At 31.4% G+C, this 26,914-nt stretch overlaps 1 protein-coding gene across 3 annotated transcripts in view; it reads left to right on the forward strand.

Annotated features, from left to right (window-relative positions):
* The window catches only part of LOC145295940 (myotubularin-related protein 9-like), a 165,990-nt gene that overhangs the window by 126,303 nt on the left and 12,773 nt on the right, over window positions 1-26,914 (forward strand). For all 3 annotated transcript variants that reach the window (XM_080141822.1, XM_080141820.1, XM_080141821.1), the window contains exons 4-12: window positions 1,708-1,859; window positions 5,072-5,200; window positions 6,963-7,119; window positions 12,850-12,954; window positions 15,368-15,493; window positions 19,191-19,293; window positions 22,002-22,140; window positions 24,629-24,713; window positions 26,703-26,772. In XM_080141822.1, the coding sequence (XP_079997948.1) occupies window positions 1,708-1,859; window positions 5,072-5,200; window positions 6,963-7,119; window positions 12,850-12,954; window positions 15,368-15,493; window positions 19,191-19,293; window positions 22,002-22,140; window positions 24,629-24,713; window positions 26,703-26,772 (1,066 nt within the window). The remainder of the gene's footprint in view (window positions 1-1,707; window positions 1,860-5,071; window positions 5,201-6,962; window positions 7,120-12,849; window positions 12,955-15,367; window positions 15,494-19,190; window positions 19,294-22,001; window positions 22,141-24,628; window positions 24,714-26,702; window positions 26,773-26,914) is intronic.

Here is a 26,914-nt window from a genome sequence, read left to right on the forward strand (position 1 = left end):
GATCCCAAATCAGCTAGAACACCATTGGCTCTAACCATGTTAGTGAGTATCAAGTAAAAATATTATTTGAAGTTAGCAGAATCTATTAAAATAATTTAAGAAAAAAAAAAATCTGAAAACATTATTTAAAATGCACACAAAAAAAAAAGAAACAGTCATAATTGAACATTGACGATTATTATTATTGTTGCAAACTGAAGAATGGTTTGGTATGATCGTTCTGATTTATGACATATCAACTCTTTTCAGGTCATTTGATGCTGAACCACAAAAGCTATTGTCAATAATTAATAAATTATATTGACCTAATGATATTTAAAAATTCATAAATGCCAGTATGCAGCATCTACTTAGAAAAAATACATATCATGTCTAGTTTCTTGTCCAGAATTCCCTTTACATCTATATAAAAAAAATCTGTATGTTATACATACCATGACAAAACGAAAATATATTCCAAAAATCATGTAAATTGTTCAAGTAATTTTATAATTATAAAAGAAAATCATGTTTAAGTGATTAATGAGAATTTGTAAGCATTATAACAAAAATCTTGCAAGTTTGAATTATTGTTGAGTTATCTCCCTTATTTCTTGAGATTATTTTGAAGATGGCGACGTGAGCCAGTCATTTTTCTATTTGATGATCTGCTTTAATTGCTAAGAGTGAATATATCCAGAACATCTGGAATTTTGATCAGATGTCCTGCTAGCTTGACAGGCTCAAAGCATTCCCTTGAATAAAGGTTATGAAAAGGCATTGATAGAGCTAAACCAATTAATAATGTAATATAGCATTGATAGAATCAGACAGTATGAAAACGTCCCATGTGGTTGAACCAATTGCTTCCTTTGTCTTTATGGTGTTCAATTGAAATTAGTTGTATATAAAAGAAAGCAGTTTTGTTTCCTTGGTGATACCATTGGATCATAAGAAGGAGCAGGTGCTAGTCTGATTGCAAGATTTAGGAGCAGATAAAGTAAATTAAGGAAACTTCTGCTATTACTAATCAGTAGAACAGTACCACTGTCAACCAAAGAAGAGTCTATCAGACATGTGTACATGGTGTGATGATGTATAACAGTGAAACCTGGTTTGAAGGTATGCATTACACAAAAAGAAATGTTATAAGAAAAATATGATGGATTTTTAATGTGAGTCTTAAAGACAGACTTAGATCTGATGACCTCAGAGAAAGGTTAAATCTGAACAGCATACGGAGATGTGTGCAGTACAGGAGACTTTGTTGGGATATTCATGTCAAAAGAATGGAAGAGAATGCTTAAGTTAGTATACCTAGAATAATTGAGGTAGTAAGGTCAATTGGTAGGAGAAGGTCAAGAAAAACATGTAAGTGATAAAAAAGGAGATTTGAGAGAAAAAGGGATAAATAAATGGCTTGAAATCTGTTTGGAAGTCAATTTCTAAAAGTTGTCCAACACATGTCAGCATGTAAATTGGAAATTCAACTGAATATGATGATTAGTTTTACTCATTGCTGGAGTAGAAAATTGTGGGTTCATATCTTTTCCCAATTGTATTTAGTGTCAGATTGCACATAATGGATCTGATAGGACTTGAACTCTGCATAGTCGATTCTATTCCCAAGAAATAACTTTGACAATATATCATTTTTTTTTCAAATCTGTCATCCTTTGTTAATAATTATTTTTGTAGTTTCACTTCAGTTTCTTGTTTTCTTTTCAGATGATGTTGCTTTGCTTTACCCTTTTTTCTATCCACCATCGTTTGATATTCTGGAAGATGGTTGGCAAGCCTTCCTGCCTCAGGAGGAATTCAATCGCTTCAAGGAATGTTCAGATGAATGGCGCCTCAGTTACATTAACAAAGACTATGAGGTCAGTTTTTTTTTTTTTAATTTTCCTTAAAATGCGTCATTTTTTTTTCTACTGATCTAAATTCCTTTCCAATATATAATGTACTAGCATGGGTGCCCGGCGTTGCCCAGATGTTTTGAGGTGTATGCTGAGCAAGACAAACAAAAAAAAACGGTCAATTTTTTTAACTTTGACCCCTATTATGACCCCTTAAAATTTATTGTTTAGGGCTCAAATAAAGTTATTAAGTTAGATCCATGTCCAAGGAATCTATATCTAAAATTTCACGTGTTTAGACCCAAAATTGTAGGAGGAGTTTGGTAGAGTTCTCAAAGGTCAAATCGTTGAACTTTGACCCCTTAATTGCCAAATTTTTGTCCGAAAACCAATCACATCGATTTTCCCAAATCTCAGTACCCTGTATATCAAATTTCGAATCTGTAGGCTTAAAATTGACAAAATTATTGCATAGGGAAATGTACACAGACACACACACACAGACACTTTCACTTTTATATATATATATATATATATATATATATATAGATAATGTTATATAAGCACTGGTCATATGAGTTTTTAAACTCATATGACCAATGCTTAGATAATTTTAAACAGAACAAATCACCTAAACCAATCCCATGACGGAACATGATTCTGTCACCGATTATACTTTCCAGCAACTTCTTATACCTATTTATACACATGAGTAAAATGTTTACTTACAGTACTTATACTTATTATTCCTAAATGGTCACCCATATACGTACTGGTCAGGCATGACATTGTTTATGAGCATGGGTAGTTCTACAGTTTTGCTTTAGAGTCGATTACAGTTACGATGATGATGGTTTTAAAATGAAAACATGATAAAAGAATGCATGTAGTGAATAAAACAGGATCAGGTTCTTTGGTAAAATCGTGACACCAAATTGCTGCCCCCCCCCATGCTATGTCATGTAATATTTTTTGCAGTGTTTTATTTCTCATGAAATGAAAAAAAAAACATAGAAAGACAGTGAGAGATGAAAAGTGGAGGTGGCTAAGTGATTAATAGCATGGACTTACAACCAGGAGTACCAAGCTTGAATCCAGTTTGTTCCACAGAAACACTTTCACTTAAGGATGTTGGCAACTTACATATGGTCCCTCCTGTAAGTACTCAATTTCTTTCTAAAAAGAATTCTAACTAGAAAGGTATCGGAGAAACTAGTGCCAACAATAGAATCATCTGATTCATATAAAATGAATGAAATGAGATTTTTTTTTCGTATTGCCATTCAGATTTACGGTTAGTGATAGAGTTAAGGAAGAGAATGTGTTTTTTTTTTAATGACTTTTAATTGACATTCAAATAAAATTTTATTCTTCTTTAAATTGATTTCAAAATCAGATTTTACAATAACATACATAAGCATTTGCGTCAATATTGTTATACACTTCTGCATTGTCTCATGTCAATACTCATATCAACATGCCAGTATGCAAAAAGACATAAAAAACACATATTCTTTCTTAACCATACTAGTAACTCAAAGACTAGGAAATAATACAAAAATCTCTCACTGCCTATTATCCATATGTTTTTTTATAGCACACAGTAAATTTCATAGGAAACAAAGGAATGTTGTCACATATTGTAAAAAAATATCACATGACCTAATATCTTCAAGGGTAGCAATTTATTACTTAGATTTACCAGAGAGCCTTGGATTATATTGTTGCTTGCACCTTGATTCCCACGGTACAATGAACAGGACCTACAAAAAAACAAAGGTTAACTGACTTAAATTCTTATCTTTCAACCTTGTATCATATGTAGCAGTTCATACGCATTAGCCACTCATTCCTGCATGCGTCCCTTGTGTGAACCTGCTTAACTGAGGAAACGCCACCTGCAAACAAGTTCGTTCATATCCTAAAAACAGACCAAGTCGAGACAGTTGTAAACAAGAAGAGGTTTATTCACCTTGTTGTTTCAAATCATCATCCAGTAAAGCATAAAGTGGAGAGACATGGAGAGATCAATAACCACTGTTTGATCATATCTTATCAGGATATTCCTAAAACAACATGTTTAGACTTTTACTTTCCAATCAAACTGGCAATTACTCTTTCTCACTTGGTCCTGTCGGTGGGGCATTAGAATACGCCGACTGCCCCCCTGCAGAGGGTAAAAGTCCCTCAATGGGGGTCCTGGATATGACCTTAAACTATATCCAGTGGCGAGGCCCCAGCTTGTGGGCTTTGGGGAGTGTGGAGCTACCCTTTAATTACCATTGCTCCCAGGTCCACTCTGACCCGGAGTAGTAGTACCTGTTAGGGTCCCAACTATGGGTGAAATAGAAACCGACGTGAAAACAACAAATATATTCTATTAAAAAAAATTTTCTTCAAAGTCTTTGGATTCAGCATTAAATAACCCGAAAAGGGTTGATATGCCGTAAAACAACCAACCAACCAACCTTTCTCACTTTCTGAGCTACGTTACATCACATGTTTCTATCAAGGTTGAGCTATAAATAAATAAATCAAATTTATGTCATAATTTATTGTCAGTTTCGAAGCAAAGAAAATCTAACACAGGTTTCTAAATAGATCAAAAATAAATTCAAATGATTTGGCATTAATTCTCTGAGGAAAGTTTTTTTAGTTTACTACCTGAATTTGTTAAAGTATGTTTTTGATACTTGTTGAAACAACAGTTAGTTTTTCTTTGCTTCAAAACGGACAATAAATCACAATGACATAAATTTGATCTATAAATTTCATTGTTGATCTTAATTTCTCGGTACTTAGATGGATAATATAAATTTGTCTCAACTTTCTCTCTCTCTTATCATCCACAGGCAGTCTAGCTGTATCACAACTCATCAGTACAGCTAAACTAGCACACATTCTAAGCCAGGGATTGAACCTACAACCAAGTTGTAAAATGCTGTTTTTTGTTGGACACATTTTGTGTAAATACTCATTCATTATTAAATGAATTAGTTAATTTATCTTCAAATCTGCAAATATAAAAATTCACAGAAAGAAAATTAAGATCCTAACATGATTTCTACAAGGCGAGACTTAATAAAGTTGGTGTCGGCTTAATCACTCATTCATTGGAACTACAGAAAACTTTCTTGTTTTGTAGACAAGTTTGAAATAACAGATAGTTAAGAATGGATCCTTTCTCATTTTTTACAATACTATTCGCTCACTTCCTTCTCCTTCTGTTTTACAAGGTGTGCCCATCTTACCCCCATGCTGTGATTGTTCCGAAATCTGTGGATGATACTACCCTGATACGTGTAGCAGGATTTAGACAATATGGACGCTTCCCAGTTTTATGTTACTATCACCGCGACACAAAGGTAAGCCACCATTTTTTTCTTTGTTTTTTTATCTCTTTATCTAAAGAGTGTTTTTTTTTTTTATAGAGGTGGTAAACTTTAAATTTACAACTCAATCTTCTTTAATTGCAGATTTGGCAACTATCGGTTATTTTGAGTTCAGTTTGGTTTGACAATTCATAATGAAGAGACTAGAACCTAAGCAGGATGTGCAAATTGTGTAAATTACATTTGAAAAATGAATAATTTCATGAAATGGACCTGTCGACTAGCCACTATGTTCCTGCGATTTAACTCCATTAAATTATTTTCTTTGGAGATATATAAAGTCCCATGTTTATGTTGATAAACCAAACACAATAGTCCACTTGAAAAACAACATTCGACACATTATTGTTGAAATACAGCCAAATTTAATACATAGTTGTGAAAATTAAATTACACTTATACATGCAAGCCACAAATACCCAAAATTGTATTTAAATTAAAAATGCCAAAAATTAATGTTTGGAATAAACCACATATTTGTATGATAAAAATATTTTTCTGTGTGTAAATTTTGTGGCATTAAAAAAAAAACCTTTACAGGGTGGAACGATAAAATTGTCGCCCTAGAAAAGACAACATGATTCCATTTCCATTTGATAAAAACCGGTTTTCTTTTTTTGTTGCAGATCATCTAGTAGTTGGCCAGTTTTTTTTTCATTGTGTTCTTCATTTCATTTTATTTATATGGCAGTGTTTTCAACATTGAATGTTGCAAGAATATGAATAATCATAATCTAAATCACATTTCACAGTTTTAAACCTTTTCATACTTGGTGTTAAAATAAGTGCACAAATAAAGGAAAGTTTTAAACTCCTAATCTTTAAAAGTTAGGACCCATTCCATTAGGGAATCATTTTACTATAAGTTTGAATGATGCAATTACACCTTGGAAACTTTGAAAATGTTTTTCAAATTTTATTTTTCTGAGATCTAAAAGTTTGTCATTTCATTGATATTAATTCATTAAAAAAACAAAAAAATAGGAATGAGGTTTACTGCTCAAAGTCTAACAAATTCCATAAAGGTTCTCAAGTTTGACATAAAGATGCCTATGTTCAATCCAAAGATTCCCAAGTTTGAAAAAGATACACTTGAAAATTATCAGAAGTTACATCAGCCGACACATTGTCAGTATATTCAAAATGAGAATAGTCTGAATACAAATTATCAATCATTTTAAAAAAATTATAAAAATAAAAGTACTTTAATAAAACGTTGAAAAACAATGATGAAGCATGAACAAACTATCTAATGAATTTCAATCTGAAGTTGAAGGACTTTGGATGGAACCTGAAGAGATACACATATCACTTGAAGATCTGAATGCCTACACACTATGTGGAAAGCCAAGTGTAACCCACCACCATTATAAACAAGTACAAACTAAATAAAACAACAAAACGGAATGTTGTTATTTTCATTAACACTTAAACTTTTGGAAATTATCATCCTTGCAAGTCTTATAAAATATATCAACATTTCAAGCTATTTGTATAATAACAAAAAAATCTTTTAAAATGATTTTACTGATTTTTAACTAAAAAACTTTTGATCATGAATTTTTTTCTTAATAACTGAAAGCCTTAATAACATGAATTATGTATATTTCTCCATCTCTCCTGGACATTAACTACTGCTATTTGCTTTAAACAAAAATCACCTTATATAATAATAATACTAAAAAAAATAAAGTCTTGATAATGTTTTTTTTTTCTCTTGATTTTCTTGCTACAGGCTGTGATGATGCGAAGTAGTCAACCCATGACAGGCAATAATGGCCGCCGATGTAAAGATGATGAGAGACTTGTAAATGCTGTTCTTGGAATTGGCAGAAGAGGTTACATTCTAGATACACGGTCTCAAAACGATGCCAAATTGGCTCAAACTAAAGGTATGAAAACATTTTCAACTTGATTATTTTCTGAAATTTTGTTGTTATTTAATAATTCTGGTAGATGGGGAAAAAGTTGGAGACTTGTTTTTCAACCTGATAGCATTTTGTCTTGTTAGCATCTGGATCATGTTAAGGTAGCAGACATTATTATATAAAGCCAAGTTAAAAGTTTTGCATTATTTTCGTACATGCTAGTTTGTGACCAGTATATCACATGCATGAAGCAGATTGATGCATGGCTGAGGATGTAGCTGTACTTACCCAGTGAATCTCGATTTGCAATGTTTGTAATTAAGATTGCTTGCATTATCTCAGTAAAACAGTATAAGTAGTTGCTAGGTGTTAAATTTCTCTTACCTTCTGTTGTACTATTCAAGTAATATAAAGAAATAAATAGGTTAATATTTATTTCATTTGAAGTTGAACGCTGGTAGACAAATGTTGAAACTTTTTTTAATCAATACGATACATGTCTAGTATAGTTTAAGGTCATAAATAGTACATTCTCTCAGTCTAACAAATATCCTAACCAGAATAAATATTTTTGGAAAGAAAATAAAGCAAATTACATATTTCTAGTACAAAGAACATCATACAAGGTTGAAAAGGAAGTAATTTTTAGTCAAAATTAAGTATCAATTTGTCAGATACAATACTGTTTAAGCCTAACATTAAGGATCTGGTAAGCTTAATTTATATATATACTTGCAAAAGTACCCGTTGTTGACTGGGTTCAAAAACAGCCTACAGAAAATGGACTCTGATTTATGAAAGTATGATAGGTTATGAAAAGGAAGGGTAGTAAATTTGGGTCGAATTTGAGTGCATCAAAACCAAAGCAAAATATGATGAAAGTAAAAATAAAATAAATAAACCCCATAATTTATTATACCATACCTGTTCACACTGAAACACTTATCACAATATTCTGTGGATCTATATTAAAAAACCTTGTTAAACTTTGTGACATATTTCCATTCTATGGAGGTCAGGTGCGAACGAACACCCCATAATTCTATTATACCATATTTCTTCAAACTGAAACATAATTATCAAAGTATACTTACGCAGATAGATATGAAAAGTCTTTATTAAAGTTTGTGCCTATTTCCATTCTATGGAGGTCAGGCGCAAATGCAGACCCCACAATTTTATTATACCATCCCTATTTAAGTTAAAACATACTTATCAAAGTATTCTTATGTACATCTATATCAAAAACACTTGTAAACGTGTTTTTTTTAAATTTTTTATTTCCATACTTTGTGGACCAGGCGCGAACGCAGACCCCACAATTTTAATGAACCACTGGTCTATCAGATCAAACATACCCATTCCTGTGTCTCGATACATCTTCTATCATTATATGTAATCAGTTTTTTAAAATAGTCAACCATATAGGAGCCTATTCGTGAGCAGACACACACACAGAGACAGACATTCAGCTTTATATTATATATATATATATATATATATATATATATATATATATATAAAATCAGTGGCGACTCTAGCCTATCATTGCTACTCGTGCCCCCATCTGTCAACTTCAGTTCCCAAGCCGTGGTGGACCCAAAGTAAGTCATCATAGTAGCTTTTTTTTTTTTTTTACATAGGCATCACCACTTATCAAGGCCGAGAGGCCACTCAAGGATAAGGGTTAAAGAGTGAACAGTAGTCAAAAGGGCAATATAGTAATCGATAGTAATGGAAGTTCGGTAAATTTGTTAACTTAAGTGGAACGGCTCATCAGAAACTTGTTCACGTTGGACTTGAAGACAACCATACTATAGACAGCTGGAAAGCAGGAAAACGGAAGACAATTCCACAGGCATGCAGTTCTAAGAAAGAAGCTTTGATCATGGAATCTATGTTTAGGTTTAGGCACAGATAAAGAGTGTGGAAAATCATTGATAATGTTTTCAGCTAGTTGAGTGTTTCTTGTGAAAGTTTGGCGAGGGGGGACCATAGATTGAAGCTCAGTTGAACACTTTCCATGAAAATAATGATAAAGCAGAGACAAACTAGTAGTCAAAAGGGCAATATAGTAATCGATAGTAATGGAAGTTCGGTAAATTTGTTAACTTAAGTGGAACGACTCATCAGCTAATGCGTGATTCTCCATTGTATAGCACAGATTGACTAAAGTACCTTGCATTGTGTTTTTTTGTAAACAATCAAGATACTATATAATTTGTAGTCTTGTTAATACAGTAGATAAGATAATTTTTTTTCCTTTCAAAAGTATAAAAGAAAAGATGTTCATTACTATGACGCGAAAAATATGTTTATTAGAATAAAGAAATTGATGACAATGACAACTAACCAGGTTAGCAATTAAGTCCACAACTCTATACACAACATTATAGGTGCTTTTATGGGATGTTCAATGGATCTGACGGTGGCTGGGCAAAGACCATCCGTTCAAAACAGCATCGCTGTATTATTCCCAAATATATTTATGAACTTTTGGCTACTTATCGAAACTTGAATAGATATGTAATTGCTTGAAATTAATGGATGATTTTTAATCCATTTTGAATAACATTGACCGAGTTATTGGTCGTGCTAGGCACGAGTGGCACTAGTCCCATCTCCGCCCCTGATATATATATAATGGCTACATTCCACCTTGCTCATTCTTTTGTAATTAAATGCAAGTCAACAATTTATTCGGAATACCATTGATTAAGCACTAATGTATTAAATTAATTTTTTTTAATTCCCTAATCATATTTAAATTTTACAGGTATGTATCAATTTCCTATGATTTTATTTAACATAGATAAAACCTTACTATATCTCAATATGATTGAAGAGGATTCTATCTACATTAAATTAATATAGAAAAGTAATACCCACTTATAAAACCTTATGTGTTCATTTTTATAATATTCAGAAGAAATTTTTAAGTTGCATTTAGTTACAAAAAGTGGGGAGAGTGTACATCATGTCATTTGACCATATTACAGGAAAAAGGGCTGTCCCTTTCCATGTAAATAAGAACATTAGATAAGTGAAAATGAGATTAGGATAAGCCGACACTCGAACCTTGTAAACAAGGTTCAGAAATAGAATGTTAGCAATCGGAATGCTAAAAAAGGTCTATTGTTAAATTCTATTAGAAATAGATATTGTTTATATTGTAAAAAGAATTGATTGTTCATTCTTTTATGAAACTGAATATTAAAAATGTCAGCTAAAAAGAATGAACAATACAAAGTAAAAATACATTGTTAAAAAATAGGTTAGTTGAGAATTCTTTGTTGCAGAAGTGTGTTTTGGGAAAACATGTGCATAGCTACGTGAATTGGTCACATTTGGGAAACACACTTCTGATGTCATAGCAAAAGGGGGATTCTCAATATAAAAGCTAGAGTTAGTCAGATCAGAGTAGTTGAGGCAGAACAGTTGAGTCTGCTAGTCAGCAGAGATCAGGAGAGTCAGTCAGTTGGCAGTCAGTGGTCAGCTGCTCCTTTGGAAGCAAAGGGTAGAAGATTAAACTATGTAGATCCTGAATGTGAATTCCTGATGTCATCATCATTCAACTGATCCAATGAATAATGTATCATCTTTGTGTTTTTGTAAAACTGTAGTCATGTATCATCATTCAACACCCAAAAGGTAATGTGTTAAACATCTTATTATGAACATTGCGTAACCCTTCCAAGAATATGTATCTCTCCTCCTCTCTGTATGTGTTATAAGAAATATAAGAACTGTGCATCTATCACCCTCTCTCCTCGCTAATATATGTTATAAGAAACATCCTAGAGCTGTATAAATGTCTCTCCCCCTCATCATTGTTATATATATATATCCCCGCCGTCATTCTCCTTAATATGTACCCCTATGCAACATATATATCTATTTAAGGTAAGTCTTTTCCACATTATTATTATTATCTGTACTCACTAGGAGTTCTCACACAGGTAATCATCAGTGCTTAGTTATTGACGACAACCGGTAGTGTTCCTTGGAATCTGAGTGACAACAAGTTTTCCCAGATTTCTAGTACTCTTCATCTCTTTCAATAACCTTTGCAAATGAATTTACATTATCACAACAATCGTTTGCCATTGACTTCTCGCTGGCAATAACCATAAGTCTTCATCAGAATTTGGGTGGCAATAGGCCTCCCCAAGATCTCATTTCTCTTTACACTCCTCCAGTGGAGGTTTGGTTAGTGTGTTCTCTCCTTTGCCTTTCCATCCTCCATGACCCTTCTTGACTATTTAGTGTGATGCCAGTCAATGCCAACATTACAAATTTTTATTATCATTTTTAATGTTTGTCCAGAGTTCTACCTGTACCCAAATCTCACAACTTCTGAAACTTGCTGCTGGTTAGTTGCATTATAGATTTCAAAGAACTTCCTATTACCATTTCCTTTCTTAGGCAGCCATGGAGACAGATCAGCTTCTGTTGACCACTGCTGCTTTTAAACACCAACTAAATACTTAATTACTGACTATTTAAAATTACTCCTACCATCGTTTCAAAAAGAATAAAAGCAATAGTGTAAGCAGCTGTTAGACGGAAAAGAAATGTATCACCTGTTGTAATACCCAAGTAATGTAAAGAAATAAATAAGTTAATGTCTATTTAAAAAAAGACATCATTATTTATTGGAAGTTAAACTCAGATAAAGAAATGTTAAATTTCTTTTTATAAATTTTGTAAGCATTATAGACTTCAAAGAACTTATTATTAGCATTTCTTTTCTAGGCAGTCATGGGAACAAATGTTCTTCTATAAGTCACTATTGATAAACACCAATCTATTACTTAACGGATTATTTTAAAAATGCCCCTCTGAAGATATCTTGCTGGACCAATCAAACTGTGGTATATCATCTCTCCTTTCTTTGTTGGCCTAAGTCAGTCTCCAGCCACAATGGATATGCTTTGAGATAGTGCTAGTGTGCTGAAAAGTTTATAGCAAGTGGTAAGAAGAAATCATAAACAGTCTAAAGAAATGCTTGCATGAGCAGATCTGGTCTGATGCTATTTTGGAATTGACATTCTCCTACAGTAATTGCCCTATCAAGACTTGAGTGTCTAGTCTACCTTCCTATGTCACTCATAATAAGAAAGAAAAATGGATTTGTACTTTTTCCCAATTATATTAAAAAGTAACATTACAATTATTTATTATTATTTTTTTTACTAGTGGGTCTCCACTTATTGTGACCAAGAGCCACTAAAGGATCAAGGTTAATGAGATGGAATGATTGTCAGACAAATGATGGGAGTACTAATATTGATCAATGGTATGAAATGTATGTGATTACTTATAATAATTTGTTAACATCTGATTTGAATTTTACAAAGCTATAAATGAACAGGGAAGCAGTCCTGTGATAATGAGTTCCACAAGTAGGGAAACTCTTGCAAAGAAAATATAGAAGTTCTCCCTCATGATAAGCACGTAAAGGGAGAAAGTAAAAAGATTTTCCATTGTGATAGAAAGACGAATTCTTGCTGTGTATGTCTTACAAGGTCAAACCAAAGATTAGAGCTCAATTGAGCACTTTTCATGGAAATAATGATAGAGAGAGACTAGCAAAGTCTTTTCAGTGACCCTCCCTCCCCACACACACACTACTTCCAAACTTATATCATCTGGTATTTTGTAATAATCATGCATCTAAGTATCAATGGTGTTTAACTTTGTTGAAATGAAAGACCCAACAATAATTGCAGCTGTTTTTTTTTTTTTCTGCAGGTGGAGGTTTTGAGCCTGAAGTCCATTATTCCCAATGGAGAAGAATCAATCAAGGAATAGACAGACGACATGCGCTTCATGAATCTCTCATTAAACTTATCGAAGGTTTCTAACTTTGATTATTCTATGTATAATTTTGATTTATTCAGATTATCTTGATGTTATTCTTATAACATTTTGGCCAATGTAATTTCCGAATTTTCATGTGCATTGTGTCAAAATTTGGGAATTTGAAATAAAAAAAACACGTTTTTAATCCATGGTGGTGGATCTATGGTGCAACAGAAAAAGTGCTAAGTAATAATCAATTCTAAGTGACAGTTTTCTGGAGGTTGAAGGTTCAATTTCTGGTACAAGTGATACTAAGAATATAATTAAGAATTAATTAAAACTTCTATCTGGTCGTTGTTGAAAGAACAAGAGAAACCCATCTGTGGTTGATTAAATAAAGGGTTCTGTTCGAATTTCCGTACAGAGTCTCAAGTTTGACAAAAATCACCTGAAGAAGGTTGTAGGTTACATCAACCAAATAAATAACATTCAAAATGAAAACTGTATTCTGAACAAGTTCTTTATTCTATTTCTTCGGTTTAAATTTTTACATTTTTATAATTATTTTTTTATATGGAAAAACAAAAATATATGCATTATGCAAGTTCAATTTCATCTCATTTGGTCAAGTCCACATATGGACCAGGATCTGCTGCTTATGATGCAGAAATTTAAAAATACAGATAAATATTCTCTTGTGGAGAGATTTATTTTTATTTCAATGGCAATGGAATTTCTGGAATTGCTGGCCCTTATTTAATTGCATTATTTTGTAATATTGATGTAACTGTGTTTTGTTTAAACAAGAAACCTCATAAATAAAGCAGAGTGGCTGTTAGAGCATGTATCATTGGTGGTGGTGTTTTCATTGTTATTATGGCTGGAAGGCATTTTGTCATTGATAAGATTTAATACACTAAAGCACTTTATGTCCAGATGTATTTTATCATTTTTCACTCATATTTAAAAGTAAAATGAGTTTGTCCAATCAACAATGATGGTTATTAATGATTAATTTGATATTGCTGCGGTAAAAGATTCCAACTTTACTCGTTTTAAAATGAATTGTTCCAAAATTAAGATATGTCATTCAGTTGACTAAAAGACTAAATATTTATTGCTTTAAAAAGAATTAAATTGCTGTAATTTTAAATAAACACACAAAGAATAGATATATTCGTTTTACTTGATAATGACAATTATTTTTACAGAAAAAGAGTAATGTAATTTAATTTTCTTAACAATATTGATTCCGACATACATTTATTATTTCAAAAGGAATAATTATTATTAAATTATAAAGATTGATGTAAAAAGCAGCAAATTTTCAGATGGTCCTGTTAGTAAAATATGTTTCCTACAAAAAGAAAAAAATGTCGCCTAAAGAAGTAGAAAAATGCTTGAACAAAATTCAATGTGATGATAACAATATTATGAAATGTTTAGAGGACAACTTCATCAGAAAAAGACAAAACAAAAAAGTATATTGGGTTAATGATGTTGACCTAGTTATACAAAATCTAAATGAATGATGAAAGAAATATCAAATGTTTGGAAAATTATGTAAATTAAAAATTCAAGGAGAATAAAAAATGTTTTAAGAAGGTTGATATGCTTATGGAAACTTTTATTAGATCATACAAAACGTTAAAAAAATGCCAAAGTAAACAACCTAGCATGTATGAGATTACCCCAGGCTGATCAAAAAAGCAGGTAAGTAAATAAGAATTGTAACCTAAATGGTAATGAAATGTAAGTCAGGACTGTGGGTAAATGTTGCATTTGGAATGCAACTGTGATTCGTTTGATAATTTTGTAGTTGTGATGAAAATATGAATATTTTATTTTTGTATTTTGGGTTATGCTGGATTGAGGAATGTGTTAAAAGCAATTTTCAAATTATGTCACCCATTGAGAGAATCAGCAAATAGAAAAGAGCGATACTTGCGATCGGAGTGGGCGTTGAGGAGTTGACTCTATATTAAAAGCTGAGTGCACCGAGAGAATATCTACATTTTACTATAATAAATTATAATCTATAAAAAAACTTTTTTGTTTTGGTTCTTCATTTTTGCTTCAATACTTTTGAATTTTGGAACCAGCAAAGAATGGGGTATAGCATAACACATGGTGGAGGTGGATGACAGTGGTTAACTGCGTGAACTGAAAACCTGGGTGTACCAAATTCGAATCCAGTTCATTCCACTGAAACACTTTCATGAAACCCATACTAGACTTTATAGATAACCTCCTGGAGATGCGGTAAATAAAATAACTAATGACCTAATATTGTGTATCCATCTGATCATTGTTTTGTCATTATGCTCAAAATGAGCAAATGAAGACTGGGTGGAGGCCAGCACTCACTTCCATACAGTATCATCCACCTAACAAAACTGCTATATACACTTTCTTTCAAAATGTCTTTTCTTGTGATTAATGTTCCAAATAAATTTTCTTTTTAAAGCCTGTACTGACACAAATTCTAGCACAGACAAATGGTTATCAAAGCTGGACTCAAGTGGTTGGTTGAGTAATGTCAAAGAAGTCATCAATGCTGCATGCATGGCTGCTCAGTTCATTGACAAAGAAGGTCAGTAACCTCTTGTTTGTTTTTCTTTGCTTGATTTCATATGTACATATCTATGACAAATGCAAATTTAGTACCTGTCCATCTGAAGTCGAAGCAATACTATTATTCTATTCATAAGAAATTTGGTATCTGTCCATCTGAAGCCAAAACTATACTATTAGTATACCTTAACAATTAATTCAGTTTACTTTGCTATTTCAGACTATTTCAGTACTATATTTCAGTGCTCAATTAATTGAGGTGGGTGTAGTATCTGTTTGGTTTTCATTACAGTCTCCTAGGCATTGATCCCCTTTTTTACCAGGAGATGGGGATTGGTATAGTATCTGTTCTGTTTTCATAATTATAGCATCCTTCCAGGTGTTACCTTTTCTTTTGGAAAGAGGCAGTGTCCGACATGATTATAATAAAATAATCAGCCTAGACAATATATCAAAGTTATTATATAAGTAAAGGGAAAGGAAATAAGGAGGGCTTAAATTATGAAAACTTATTGTCGAAATTAGTAACATATCCAAGAATTACAAAAAAATGATGAAATATTAGATAATATATTGGTGTGTTTGTAAGGAAATAATCAGCCTAGACAATATATCAGTTATTATTTAGTAAAGAGGGAAGGGTGAAAATGTGGGTTAAAATTATGAAAAATGATTGTCAAAATTAGTAACATATCCAAGAATTATGAAAAATGAAATATTGTCAGGGCTTATTATTTTAATACAAACACACTAATGCATGAAATCACATTTAATCAAAGTTATCATTTTATTAAGGAGGGGGCGATAATGTGGGTATAAATTATGAAAAATGATTGTCGAAATTAGTAACATACCCAAGAATTATGAAAAATGATGAAATGGAGGTTAATTGATTAGTGTTTGTAATGAAATAATCAGCCCACCAAATGTATCAAAGTTATTATTTTAGTAAGGTTGGACGACAACATTGGTTTAAATTATAAAAAAATATTGTTGAAATTAGTAACATATCCCAGAATTACAAAAAATGAAATGTGAGTTGATTGATGTGTGTGTTTGTAATGAAATAATCAGCCTAGACAATATATCAAAGTTATTTTAGTAAGGTGTGCGATATGGTGAGTTTAAATGATGAAAAATTGTCAAAATTAGTACTATATCCAAGAATTATTAAAAATGATGAAATGTGAGTTAATTGATAGTTGTGTTTTCTTTTATAAAATAATCAGCCAATACAATATATCAAATTTAATATTTTAGTAAGGGGCAATAATGTGGGGTGAAATTATGAAAAATTATTGTCGAACATAGTAACATATTCAATAATTATGAAAAATGATAAATGTGAGTTAATTGACCAGTGTGTTTGTAATGAAATAATCAGCCCAGGAAATATATCAAAGTTATTCTTTCAGTAAGGGGGCCGATACAGTTTTAATAAAAAAGTAGAATAATATGATTGTGCTTTCATTCATGCTGAACAGAACGCTCACAGCATGCCCAGCAACAATATATTACATATGAAAAATGCTGCTGTGGAATTTCCACAGGTCCTTCTAGTAATATAAATACAAAATCTGCATAAATTAAAATATCATATTTAAGTGTATTTTACAATCGGGCAATGCTGAGCGGCATGCTGATAGAAATATATAATAAGTAGATAAAATGCTAACTTAAAACCTATTTTCTTGATATAATCATGGAATTTTCAGAGGTCCTGCTTGTTAGTAATAAATAATATAAAATTAGACACAATTTGTTTGGAAGCAAAGTGTAGTATTTGTTGTGATGGTCTTTTTCGTTGTCCTCTCTCCTCGATTTATTTGAATGAATTTGTTTATGTGTGTGTGTATATATATATATATATATATATATATATATATATATATTAATAAAATTTCAATGATTTGGACATTCTAAGTAACATAACCCCTAGAGTAAATGTATTATTATAGCAATTCAAAATGATTCTAGCAAAGAATAGAATAGACAGAGGATGACCAAATTTTCTCCACTCCTCACACTTTTGCTGACCTTGTGCTCAATTTGTTCAAATGTATTTCATATTTTTGCAAATAAATGATTAAAAGTGTATCTGTTCTGTCTTCATTTGGTGTAGTAGAGAAATCATTCTAGACTGAGGCAATTTTAATTTTTGTTCCAATTCAAAGTGCTGTTTTTGGAAAGTTGGATTTTACAGTAAACATGCATATTAACCTACTTGAGTGTGGCCTACATAAATAGAAGGCTATTCCACTAAAGTCAAATAACCTGCTCACTTTGCAGAATAAAGTACAATGGCCATGGTTAGACGATACAAGGATTATTTTAAAATGGGTGCATTTTAAAGCTGGGAAATGTAGGCTATTTAATCTATTGTAGTGAATCTAATCTTGAAATATTTTGTGTTCTTATTTACTTTGTTCCATACAAGGACAGAGTTAGGTATAAGATCAGTTTATAAGATGAGTAAAATTTGTAAACATGCATATTATCCTACTCGACTTTGACCTACGAAAATAGAAGGCCGTTCCACTAAAGTCATGTGACCTGCTGACATAGCAGAATAATGTACAATGGCCATGGTTAGGTGATAGATGAGAATGTTATTTATTCCAATTCATGTGATGGAACATCCAAATAGCCTCTCAGGATTCATTCCTACAAGTGACTATCATCTATTGGTCCTTATTTAGAATTGAACGTTATTAAAAAAAAAAAAATACAGACAAATTATTATGATGTACATACCAGCCATAGAATAGTCCAAAAATTATGTAAATTGATCAAGTAGATTTTTTTTTTTTTTTTAACTAAGAAAAAACAAAACAAAACAAAAACGGAAAAACTTGCATCTTCTAAGAATGTGAAGATGCAGGAAAAACATAATCTGAATATGTGGATACAGAAGTTTTTCCAGTTATTTGCTAAGGTGACTGCAAAGAAGGCAGACTTTCTTTACCATGCTAAAAAATTACTTGCACCTAAGAGTATTTTATATCTCTACAAAGCCACCATTCACCTATACTTCGAGTATTGTTACCACATTTGAGCTGGTGCATCTGTCACTAGTCTCTTGTTCTTAAACAGGATCCAAAAAAGTATCTTTAACCTAATAGATCCCGCATTATCAACCAAACTCTACTCCCTGTCGCATCACTAAAATGTTGCATCTCTGTGGCTATTTTACAAGTATTTTAATGCAATATGTTCTACCGAACTCGAAGCACTTGTACCCCATCAACATAAATACCCCTGACTAGCCTGAAAAGCAGCAAAATCCCATTCCTGCTTTGTAGACATCTCTAGATGCTGGAAAGCTTTCTATTTTAATAATTTCCTCCAAACTGTTAGACTTCCTACATAGTATCCCTGTAGATTTGGCCCCAAATAGTAGCCTTTTATATCCAAGTGGCTCTGTCTTGTTTGGGGTGAATAACTGTAAAAAAAAAATGTCTCTTATCTGAAGTAACACCATATCTATTATGACATCATCCTACAACATCAAAGGCTTGATGAAGAAAACAAATAACTTTGCTCTCTTGTGAAGACAAATAAACATGGACTATGTGAAGTCATTTTTTTTTACCAAGTTTTGACTTATGAAGTAAACTTTGCTTTTTTTTTTTTTTACTAAATTTCAACTTGTAAAAATAAACTATTGACAAGTATTCAGAGTAAGTATGTTGTTGAAAATTTTGTTTTCCTTCCAGGAGCTTCAGTTTTGGTTCATGGATCAGAAGGAATGGACACAACTCTTCAAGTAACTTCATTGGCTCAACTTTTATTGGATCATGATTGCCGCACTGTTCGAGGGTAAGACTGAAAGCTTTAATTATTTTCATAATAAATTAATTTTCTATCTTATCGTTTTTCATAATTTTTGGATATTTTCAATACTGCAACATGACAATTCAGTAAATACCATTGATTTCACTTGAAATTTAATATTTCAATTTTCGAATTTCGCTATAATAATGAAGAGATTTATTTTTATTGCATTTTGAAACAAAACAAAGTGTTCTCTTCTAAGTTGAATACAAAATCAATACCCTATTTTTTTTTTTTTTTTTTTTTTTTTGTTGGACTTTGAGCTTGATGGGCATGTTCCATTCAGTTCTACATTTTGACATGGTTTTCATAATGCTAACAAAATGGCATCAGATGTTCTATTTAAATCGAACATTTATCATTTGTAACTATTTGCAGTATTTACAGTGAATGCAGTAGAGATACTAAATCAAATACTTATAAAGTTAAAATAATTAAATAAAAAACCCCAAAATATGATTGGTTGGTAATGTGTAGACACATCACCCTAGAAAGAAAATGGCTGCTCAATTAGTTTTATGTAAAAACTGAAACTGAAAGAAACCCTTACTCCACATGCAAATTATAAAGATAATTGTTTGCTTTGCTCAAAAGAAGAATTTTTTTGTATGGGATGACAAAATCCATCTTTTGAACATTTCCATTTCCAATCATCAATTGACTGCGAATAACTGTTCAATAATGGTAAATTACAGATTTCACACCCCCAAGAATTGACTATTAACTGACATTTGGCAATCCATTGAATCCTTCCGAAATTGTCAGACAGCTTCACGAAAATTTGGAATATTGTTATTTCTTCAGTCTGCATGAAATCATTGTCATAAACATCATTTACAAGACTCGTTGGATGCATTCTAAGAACTTAGCAGACATTTTCTTTCTAGGCTACTGTGTCAACACATTACCGATTGAATTTATCATCACCTGATAAATGTTAGCTGAATATCTCAAAGTGTCTGTTACATGAATGAAGTTGACTGACATGACTAATTCTCCAAACAAAGAAGAATACCCTTGATTAACTCAATAAGTAGCAAAATCGTACTTTCTAACTTCCAACATAGCACTACCAGAAGCAGTGACAAGGCAAATCAGTTCATTCACTTTTTTCTCTCACACCTATATCTCCTCTGTGCATGTACCCCTGTTTTTATTACAGTTTTCCAACCTTTCTTTTTTATTTGATAATCATTGAAAAGCTTTTTTGGTCTTATTTTAATTAAGAGTTATTGAAATTAGTTTTATTTTATTTTTATTTTTTAAGAATTATTGAAAATGCTTTTTGCACTTTTTTTTTTGTTTTTAAGGACTTATTGAAAATATTTTAAAAATCTTTTTAAATAATGAACTATTTAATAAAGACTAATTGTGTTATTTTTATGTGTATAATTTTATTAATTTTTATTATATATTTTTGATAACGTCCTTTTCTTATATTTTATTTCAATAAATCACTTCATGATAGAAATACTGAAGAATAATGAAAGTGAAGGAACTGATTTGCCTTGTCACTCCTTCCGATAGTGCTGTGGGGAAGTTAGGGAGTATGTTAACTGACTATGCCTTCACTGTAGATAATCAGACTTTTTTAACTGGTGCTATCTCAATGCAACTTGACCACTGTAGAAGCAAATCCTTTCAACAAAAAGAAAAAATAGTGCTGAATAGTTTGCAAACATAGGAATGTTGAGGCAGTTTTTATAAGCATCATCAGGAAGAATTTTTTTTTTTTATTTACAATCAGAAGACATACTTTTGCAGTTTAATGTTTTTAATAGTCATGTAATCACTATTCAACATTGTGCTTAATGTGAAGTGTGTGAATGCATTGTGTGAAATGAAAAATGTACATTAAGAAGAGTTCTTTTGTATATCATTATGATGTAATTGGTCAAAGGAAAATGACTTATTTCCATGGAAGAAGGTAATCACTCCTACCTACTATACTGAAATTACTAAGCAAATAAAAAGTGGCTGAGGGGATAAAATATAAGAATTAGCTAGTTTGAACAAAACAAGATAAAATTTTCTAAATGCATGCATTAATAATTAGCAACAAATGCACATATAAAGCTGTGTAAAGCTATACCAGTCAAAGAAATAGGAGAAATTCTGACTTTATTTTATATATAAGAAGATGTCTGACTCAGTTTGTAGATGATTTGGAACCCTGGTACTTATTTATTTTTGTGTGTGTGTGTGTATATATATATATATATATATATATATATATATTAATACTTGTACCAAATATTTGATTCAAAAATCTATATTTATATAGCATTCTCATTTCTAAAAATAGAAATAATTTTTATTTGTTTAGAATAAATAAAAATGACACTAATCTATCTTTCAATTTTTTTTTGTTAATAATCAATGTTTAAAAAAATATTGTCTTTTTTACAAATAAAAAGTTAATATTTAACATAAAAATATTTTTATGTTTTTGCTTTACAAATAAAAATGTTTTAAACTTCAATTTTTTTATGTGTAGATTTAAAAACAATAATAAGCAAAAGATTTGTAAAATTCAGTTTTAAAGTTTAAAGCTCTAGAAATTTTGGAATTTTTAGAAATAGCATTTCCTCCTTAAAACTAAAATCACAGACTGACCCTATTGATAAAGAATTGCTGTTCTAAAAATAGAAAATTCATATGAGTAACTATTTGTGTTTATTTCCATCCACCAGATTTGAGGCTCTCGTTGAACGAGAATGGCTTCAGGCAGGACATCCTTTCCAAGACAGATGTGCCAAATCAGCCTTTGCTGTGACAAAGCAGCGCAAAGAAGCACCAGTATTTCTTCTCTTTTTGGACTGTGTTTGGCAGGTAAATGTTACTTTCATTTTGGTTCTTGTCCAGAATTCCCCCTATATTAGAAAACAAAAATAAAGAAAAATCTGTATGTATCTCCTGACAAAATGAAAATATCATATTCCAAAAATCATATAAACTGATCGAGTAGTTTTATTTTTAACTAAGAAAATAAATTTGAATGATTGTTTAAGTAGCCATTTTTGTGAAAATATTTCAAGAAACCAAGGGAGATAACTTAAGAATAATTCATACTTACTAGATGTGTTGTAATGCTTACAAATTCCCATTAATCACTTTAAAATGATTTCTTTTATTTTGTTTTTTAATATAGAGAGAATTCTGGATAAAAAATCTTTATTTCTTTTCTTTTTATTCACTTTTTTCCCCCACTTATAGAATATTTGTTTGTGCATGGGTATAGGAACTTAATGTTGCCTCGGAGCAATTACTTCAAATTTTAAAGTTTGTGCCAATTTTTTTATCACATACATTTTACTTTTTGATAAGTTCTTTTTTTTTTTTAAATTTCAAATATTTGCTTATCTGTTGTGAAAAATAAACATATATATATATATATATATATATATATATATATATATATATATATGGCTAAATATAGACCAATTAAGATGATGATTAAAAAAATGAAAATAAAGGTTAGCTCTCTCTCATTGAAATTATTATTAGAAAAAAGACAAGATGACTACAAAATCATATGTTTTATAAAACCAAGGAAAATAAATATGTCTAAATGAACTTAAGGTTAACTCACTTTTAGTCTGCCATCTGATAAAAGAAACTAGATATAATTGTTGTTGTTGTTGTTGGTATTATTATTAGTAGTAGTTGTAGTAGTAGAATTTCTTTTCATTAAGTAAACAGATTGAAAAGATTTGTAATTCACTGGCTACAAAATATTGATTTCTCAGATATAATGCTATTTAGGTGTAAAGTTGATAATTCAGTTGATTTTTCTTTATCCATAAAATACAGGGTGGTACGATAAAGTTGTTGCCTTAAAGAAAGCAACACTACAGCTTTATTTTAAAACTTTTATTGAAAAAATCAATTCAGGTAACTTGATTATGTAGTAGAGCTGACATCTATTCAATGTAGCTGCCTTCAGCCTCAATATGCATCCAGAATTGGAAGCATGCCTTTTCTACAAGTGCCAACAGGAGCTCAGCGGATGGCGGCGATCAGGCTGGCTTTGGTGTTGTGGGGGGTCATGTTGGTGATGTTGTTGACGTATGACCAAATGAAGTAGTCCAGCGGGTTTAGGTCAGGGAAGGAGGGATGCCAGTGAGAGAAGGGTACGAAGTCGTAGCACTCCTTCTGAAGCCAAACTTGGATCTCTTTGGACTTGTGCGTCGACGCTATGTCCTGCTGCCACACCCAAGGTCTGCCAGCAGCCACTGATCGCACCACATTCTTCAGCATATCCAAGTACACTTTGGTGTTGACTTTCAAGCTGACTTCAAAGATGTGAGATGGCATGATGTGGCCCTCACTTGAAATCATACAAAAGACCATAACCGTGGCCGGAAACTTTGTTTTCATCACCTAGGGCACGTCTCTGTAATTCGTGGCAATCCAGCAAGCATTTTGAGCGTGCTGACAATGGTCCTGTTGTCATAACTTGAATTGGTAGAGAGCATGAGTTGTACAGTGGTGCATCTCCAATCTCGCTTGTTGAACATTGTGTCACTTTCAGACATGATAGAAGGCTCCTATCAGTCTTTAGATTTGTACACAACTGGCCAACTAGTAGATGGTCTGCAACAAAAATAGGAAACCGGTTTTCATCAAATGGAAATGGGATCATGTTGTCTTTCTAGGGCAACAATTTGATCGTTCCATCATATATATATATATATAATATATATATTTAGACAAATATTATTGAATAGCACAGAATTATTCTGTTTTATGATTTTCCTTTTTATCTTCTCCAATCTCCGAATAGTCCTTTTTGTGTTTTTTTTTCGAAATTGTATATGTTGGATCCATAATCGCGAGCGCTTCTATCATCCTCAGGCATATGCCTGAGGATGATAGAAGTACTTCTGTCGAAAGCGCTCGCGATTATGGATCCAACATATACAATTTCGAAAAAAACACAAAAAGTACTATTCGGAGATTGGAGAAGATAAAAAGGAAAATCATAAAACAGAATAATTCCATGCTATTCAATAATATTTGTCTAAATGAGAAAATGCTGCCTAAATATACACAATATATATATATATATATATATATATATATATATATATATATATATATATATATATATATATATATATATATATAGTACACCTGTTTTAAGTTACTTTCTTTTCTAAAACTCTTGTCCAAGTACTGACTGTTTTTTATTTGAGAATTGTTTGGTTATAGTAAATGACATTTGAAGATTCTAACTGAAAGCAATGGTTTGTAGTATTACCCTCTCAGGTAAAGACACAAAGCCTTTCACTGATAAACATTCATTTTCTTTCTTCAGATTTGGCAACAGTTTCCATGCTCTTTTGAATTTAATGAAGATTTCCTTCTACTCCTTTTTAAACATGCATACTCTTCCAAGTTTGGTAAGTGTTATGTTTTTTTTATGCGTATCTCTGTAAGAGGTTGTCCATCAGTCTGTCTGAAGATAATGGCGTTATAATCTAAAATGCACTAAACATTGATATTAATGTTTATTTTTTTCCTTTGCTTTTGCAAAACTGTTTTGCAAAACCAAAAATAAAAACAATTTTTCTCTACAAAGCAACTAAATTAAACACCATGAATAGATACTTGATAGAACTTGAAGCATAAAATCTTTTTCTGAAATTACTGGATTCAGCATTAAATAACCTGAAAAGGGTTGATATACCATAAAACAAAAGACCCAAACCAAGCATAATAAATAAATATTTGAAGATAAAACTGTTTACAAAATTACTAGATTCAGTATTAAATAACTTGATAAAAGTTGATATGCTGTAAAACAAAACAACCAAACCATCAGTCTGTCACGCTTAAGTTTGAAATAACATTTTAATCGCTAAATGAGCAAATTGAATGAACGCATTTTAAAAATGTATCCATTCTTGTTTTAAACTATGTCTCATTAACTTTTACTTGCAATTGTTTGTATTATTCTTCTCATCATCGATGTTGTTCTCACAACATTTCGACCAGGTGCATTCAAATAATCCAAATTATCAATACTCATCTTAAAAATTCCAAAACCTAATTATCTTTATTTTCTAGTCTCTATATGGTAGCAAAATTTTTGGTACTTGTACAGTTTAATCAAGACATTAAAAAAGGAAAATATCGAAAAAGGTTTTATTATACGTATCCATTTTGAACTGAAGATCTCCGGAAAAAAATTTCACTTAATTTGATTGAGTAGTTTTTTTTTTTTTTGTTTTTTTTTTGTTTTTTTTTACAGCAGAAAAACGTTTTTATGACAGCACGTTAAAGGCAGACATCTTGGATTTTTTAAAATTTTTGTTTGGATTTTAGAAACGCCACGGGAAGATAACTCAGTTTAAAGCGCCGACACTCCCTCCCCATCTTTAATACTAGCTTTTCTTCCTAAAAATTGAACCTTTTGCTCGGTATCATAACAAATAGTTTTTTCGCTGTAAAACAAAAACTACTTGATGAAATTAAGTGAAATTTGTTTTGGAAAACTTCATTCCATAACAGATACATACAATTTAAACTTTTTTCGATATTTTTTCATGTCTTGATTAAACTGTACAAGTACCAAATTTTTCAATGTGGGAAAAATTCAACTCCCTCAAAAAGGGACACTCTGAATTAAGACAGAAATGAAAATAGCCTCAGTCTAGAAGGATTTCTTCTCACCTCTTAACCGACTGTGAACAGAAAACTGTCTAATTCACTTTCTTTTTCAGTTTAGAAAAAGACATTTAATTTCAATCAAATTCAAGCAAACTACCCTTTTTTTTTTTAATTTTAAATTTCATTAAAAAAATTTTTTTTTAATTGTATTTAATGCTATATATTTAATTATTCAGCAGAAATGAAAAGTTTATTTTTGATATCACATTTTTATAACGTCATGCATCATTGGTTTAACTGATAGTATTATGATCTATGAAATGCACTGTGCTGAGTACAAATCCTATCAGATCTATTTGTGGTTATTTGCACTCTTATACAGCTCGGAAAGGTATGAACCCACAAATACCCACCAACAATGTGTAAAATAGCTATGTGCTAAAATGAATTCTGGTAGTTCATACTAGTCTGATACATCCTTAACAATCAGTTTCATTGGATGGGTTACTACGAAACCAGTTGCCCTGGTCTGTTGAGCTGAGGTATAAACCATATAAGAGTTTTCTAACATTTCAACTTCTTCCAACTTTTATAGGAGGCGAAATGGGAGGAGGAGGGTCAGTAAAAATAAAGAAAGTATTATGGTGTTATGCGCATAGTGAAGAAGTACATAGCAGTGATCTTCATTCAATCCTAAGCAATGTATAATTTTCCTGCTAGTTTGTAATATGATACTGTTACTTCAATTTAGCTGTTTGTCTTTTTTTCTTTCATCTTAGGTACATTCCTCTGTAACAACGAATTTGAAAGAAGAAATCACGAGTTAGCTTTAAAAACTGTCTCTCTTTGGTAAGTACTTTATAAACGCTAAAAATATATAAAATTAGTTATAGTCTCAAAGTTTGACAAAGACTCTGAATCTAACAAATTGATATTTGATTCTACCTAGCCAGTTAATTGTGGAAATTATCAGCATTTTTATGAAAAAAGA

The sequence above is a fragment of the Euprymna scolopes genome, chromosome 16, assembly GCF_053919585.1.
Source record: "Euprymna scolopes isolate OS-2025 chromosome 16, ASM5391958v1, whole genome shotgun sequence".
Lineage (NCBI taxonomy): Eukaryota > Metazoa > Mollusca > Cephalopoda > Sepiida > Sepiolidae > Euprymna > Euprymna scolopes.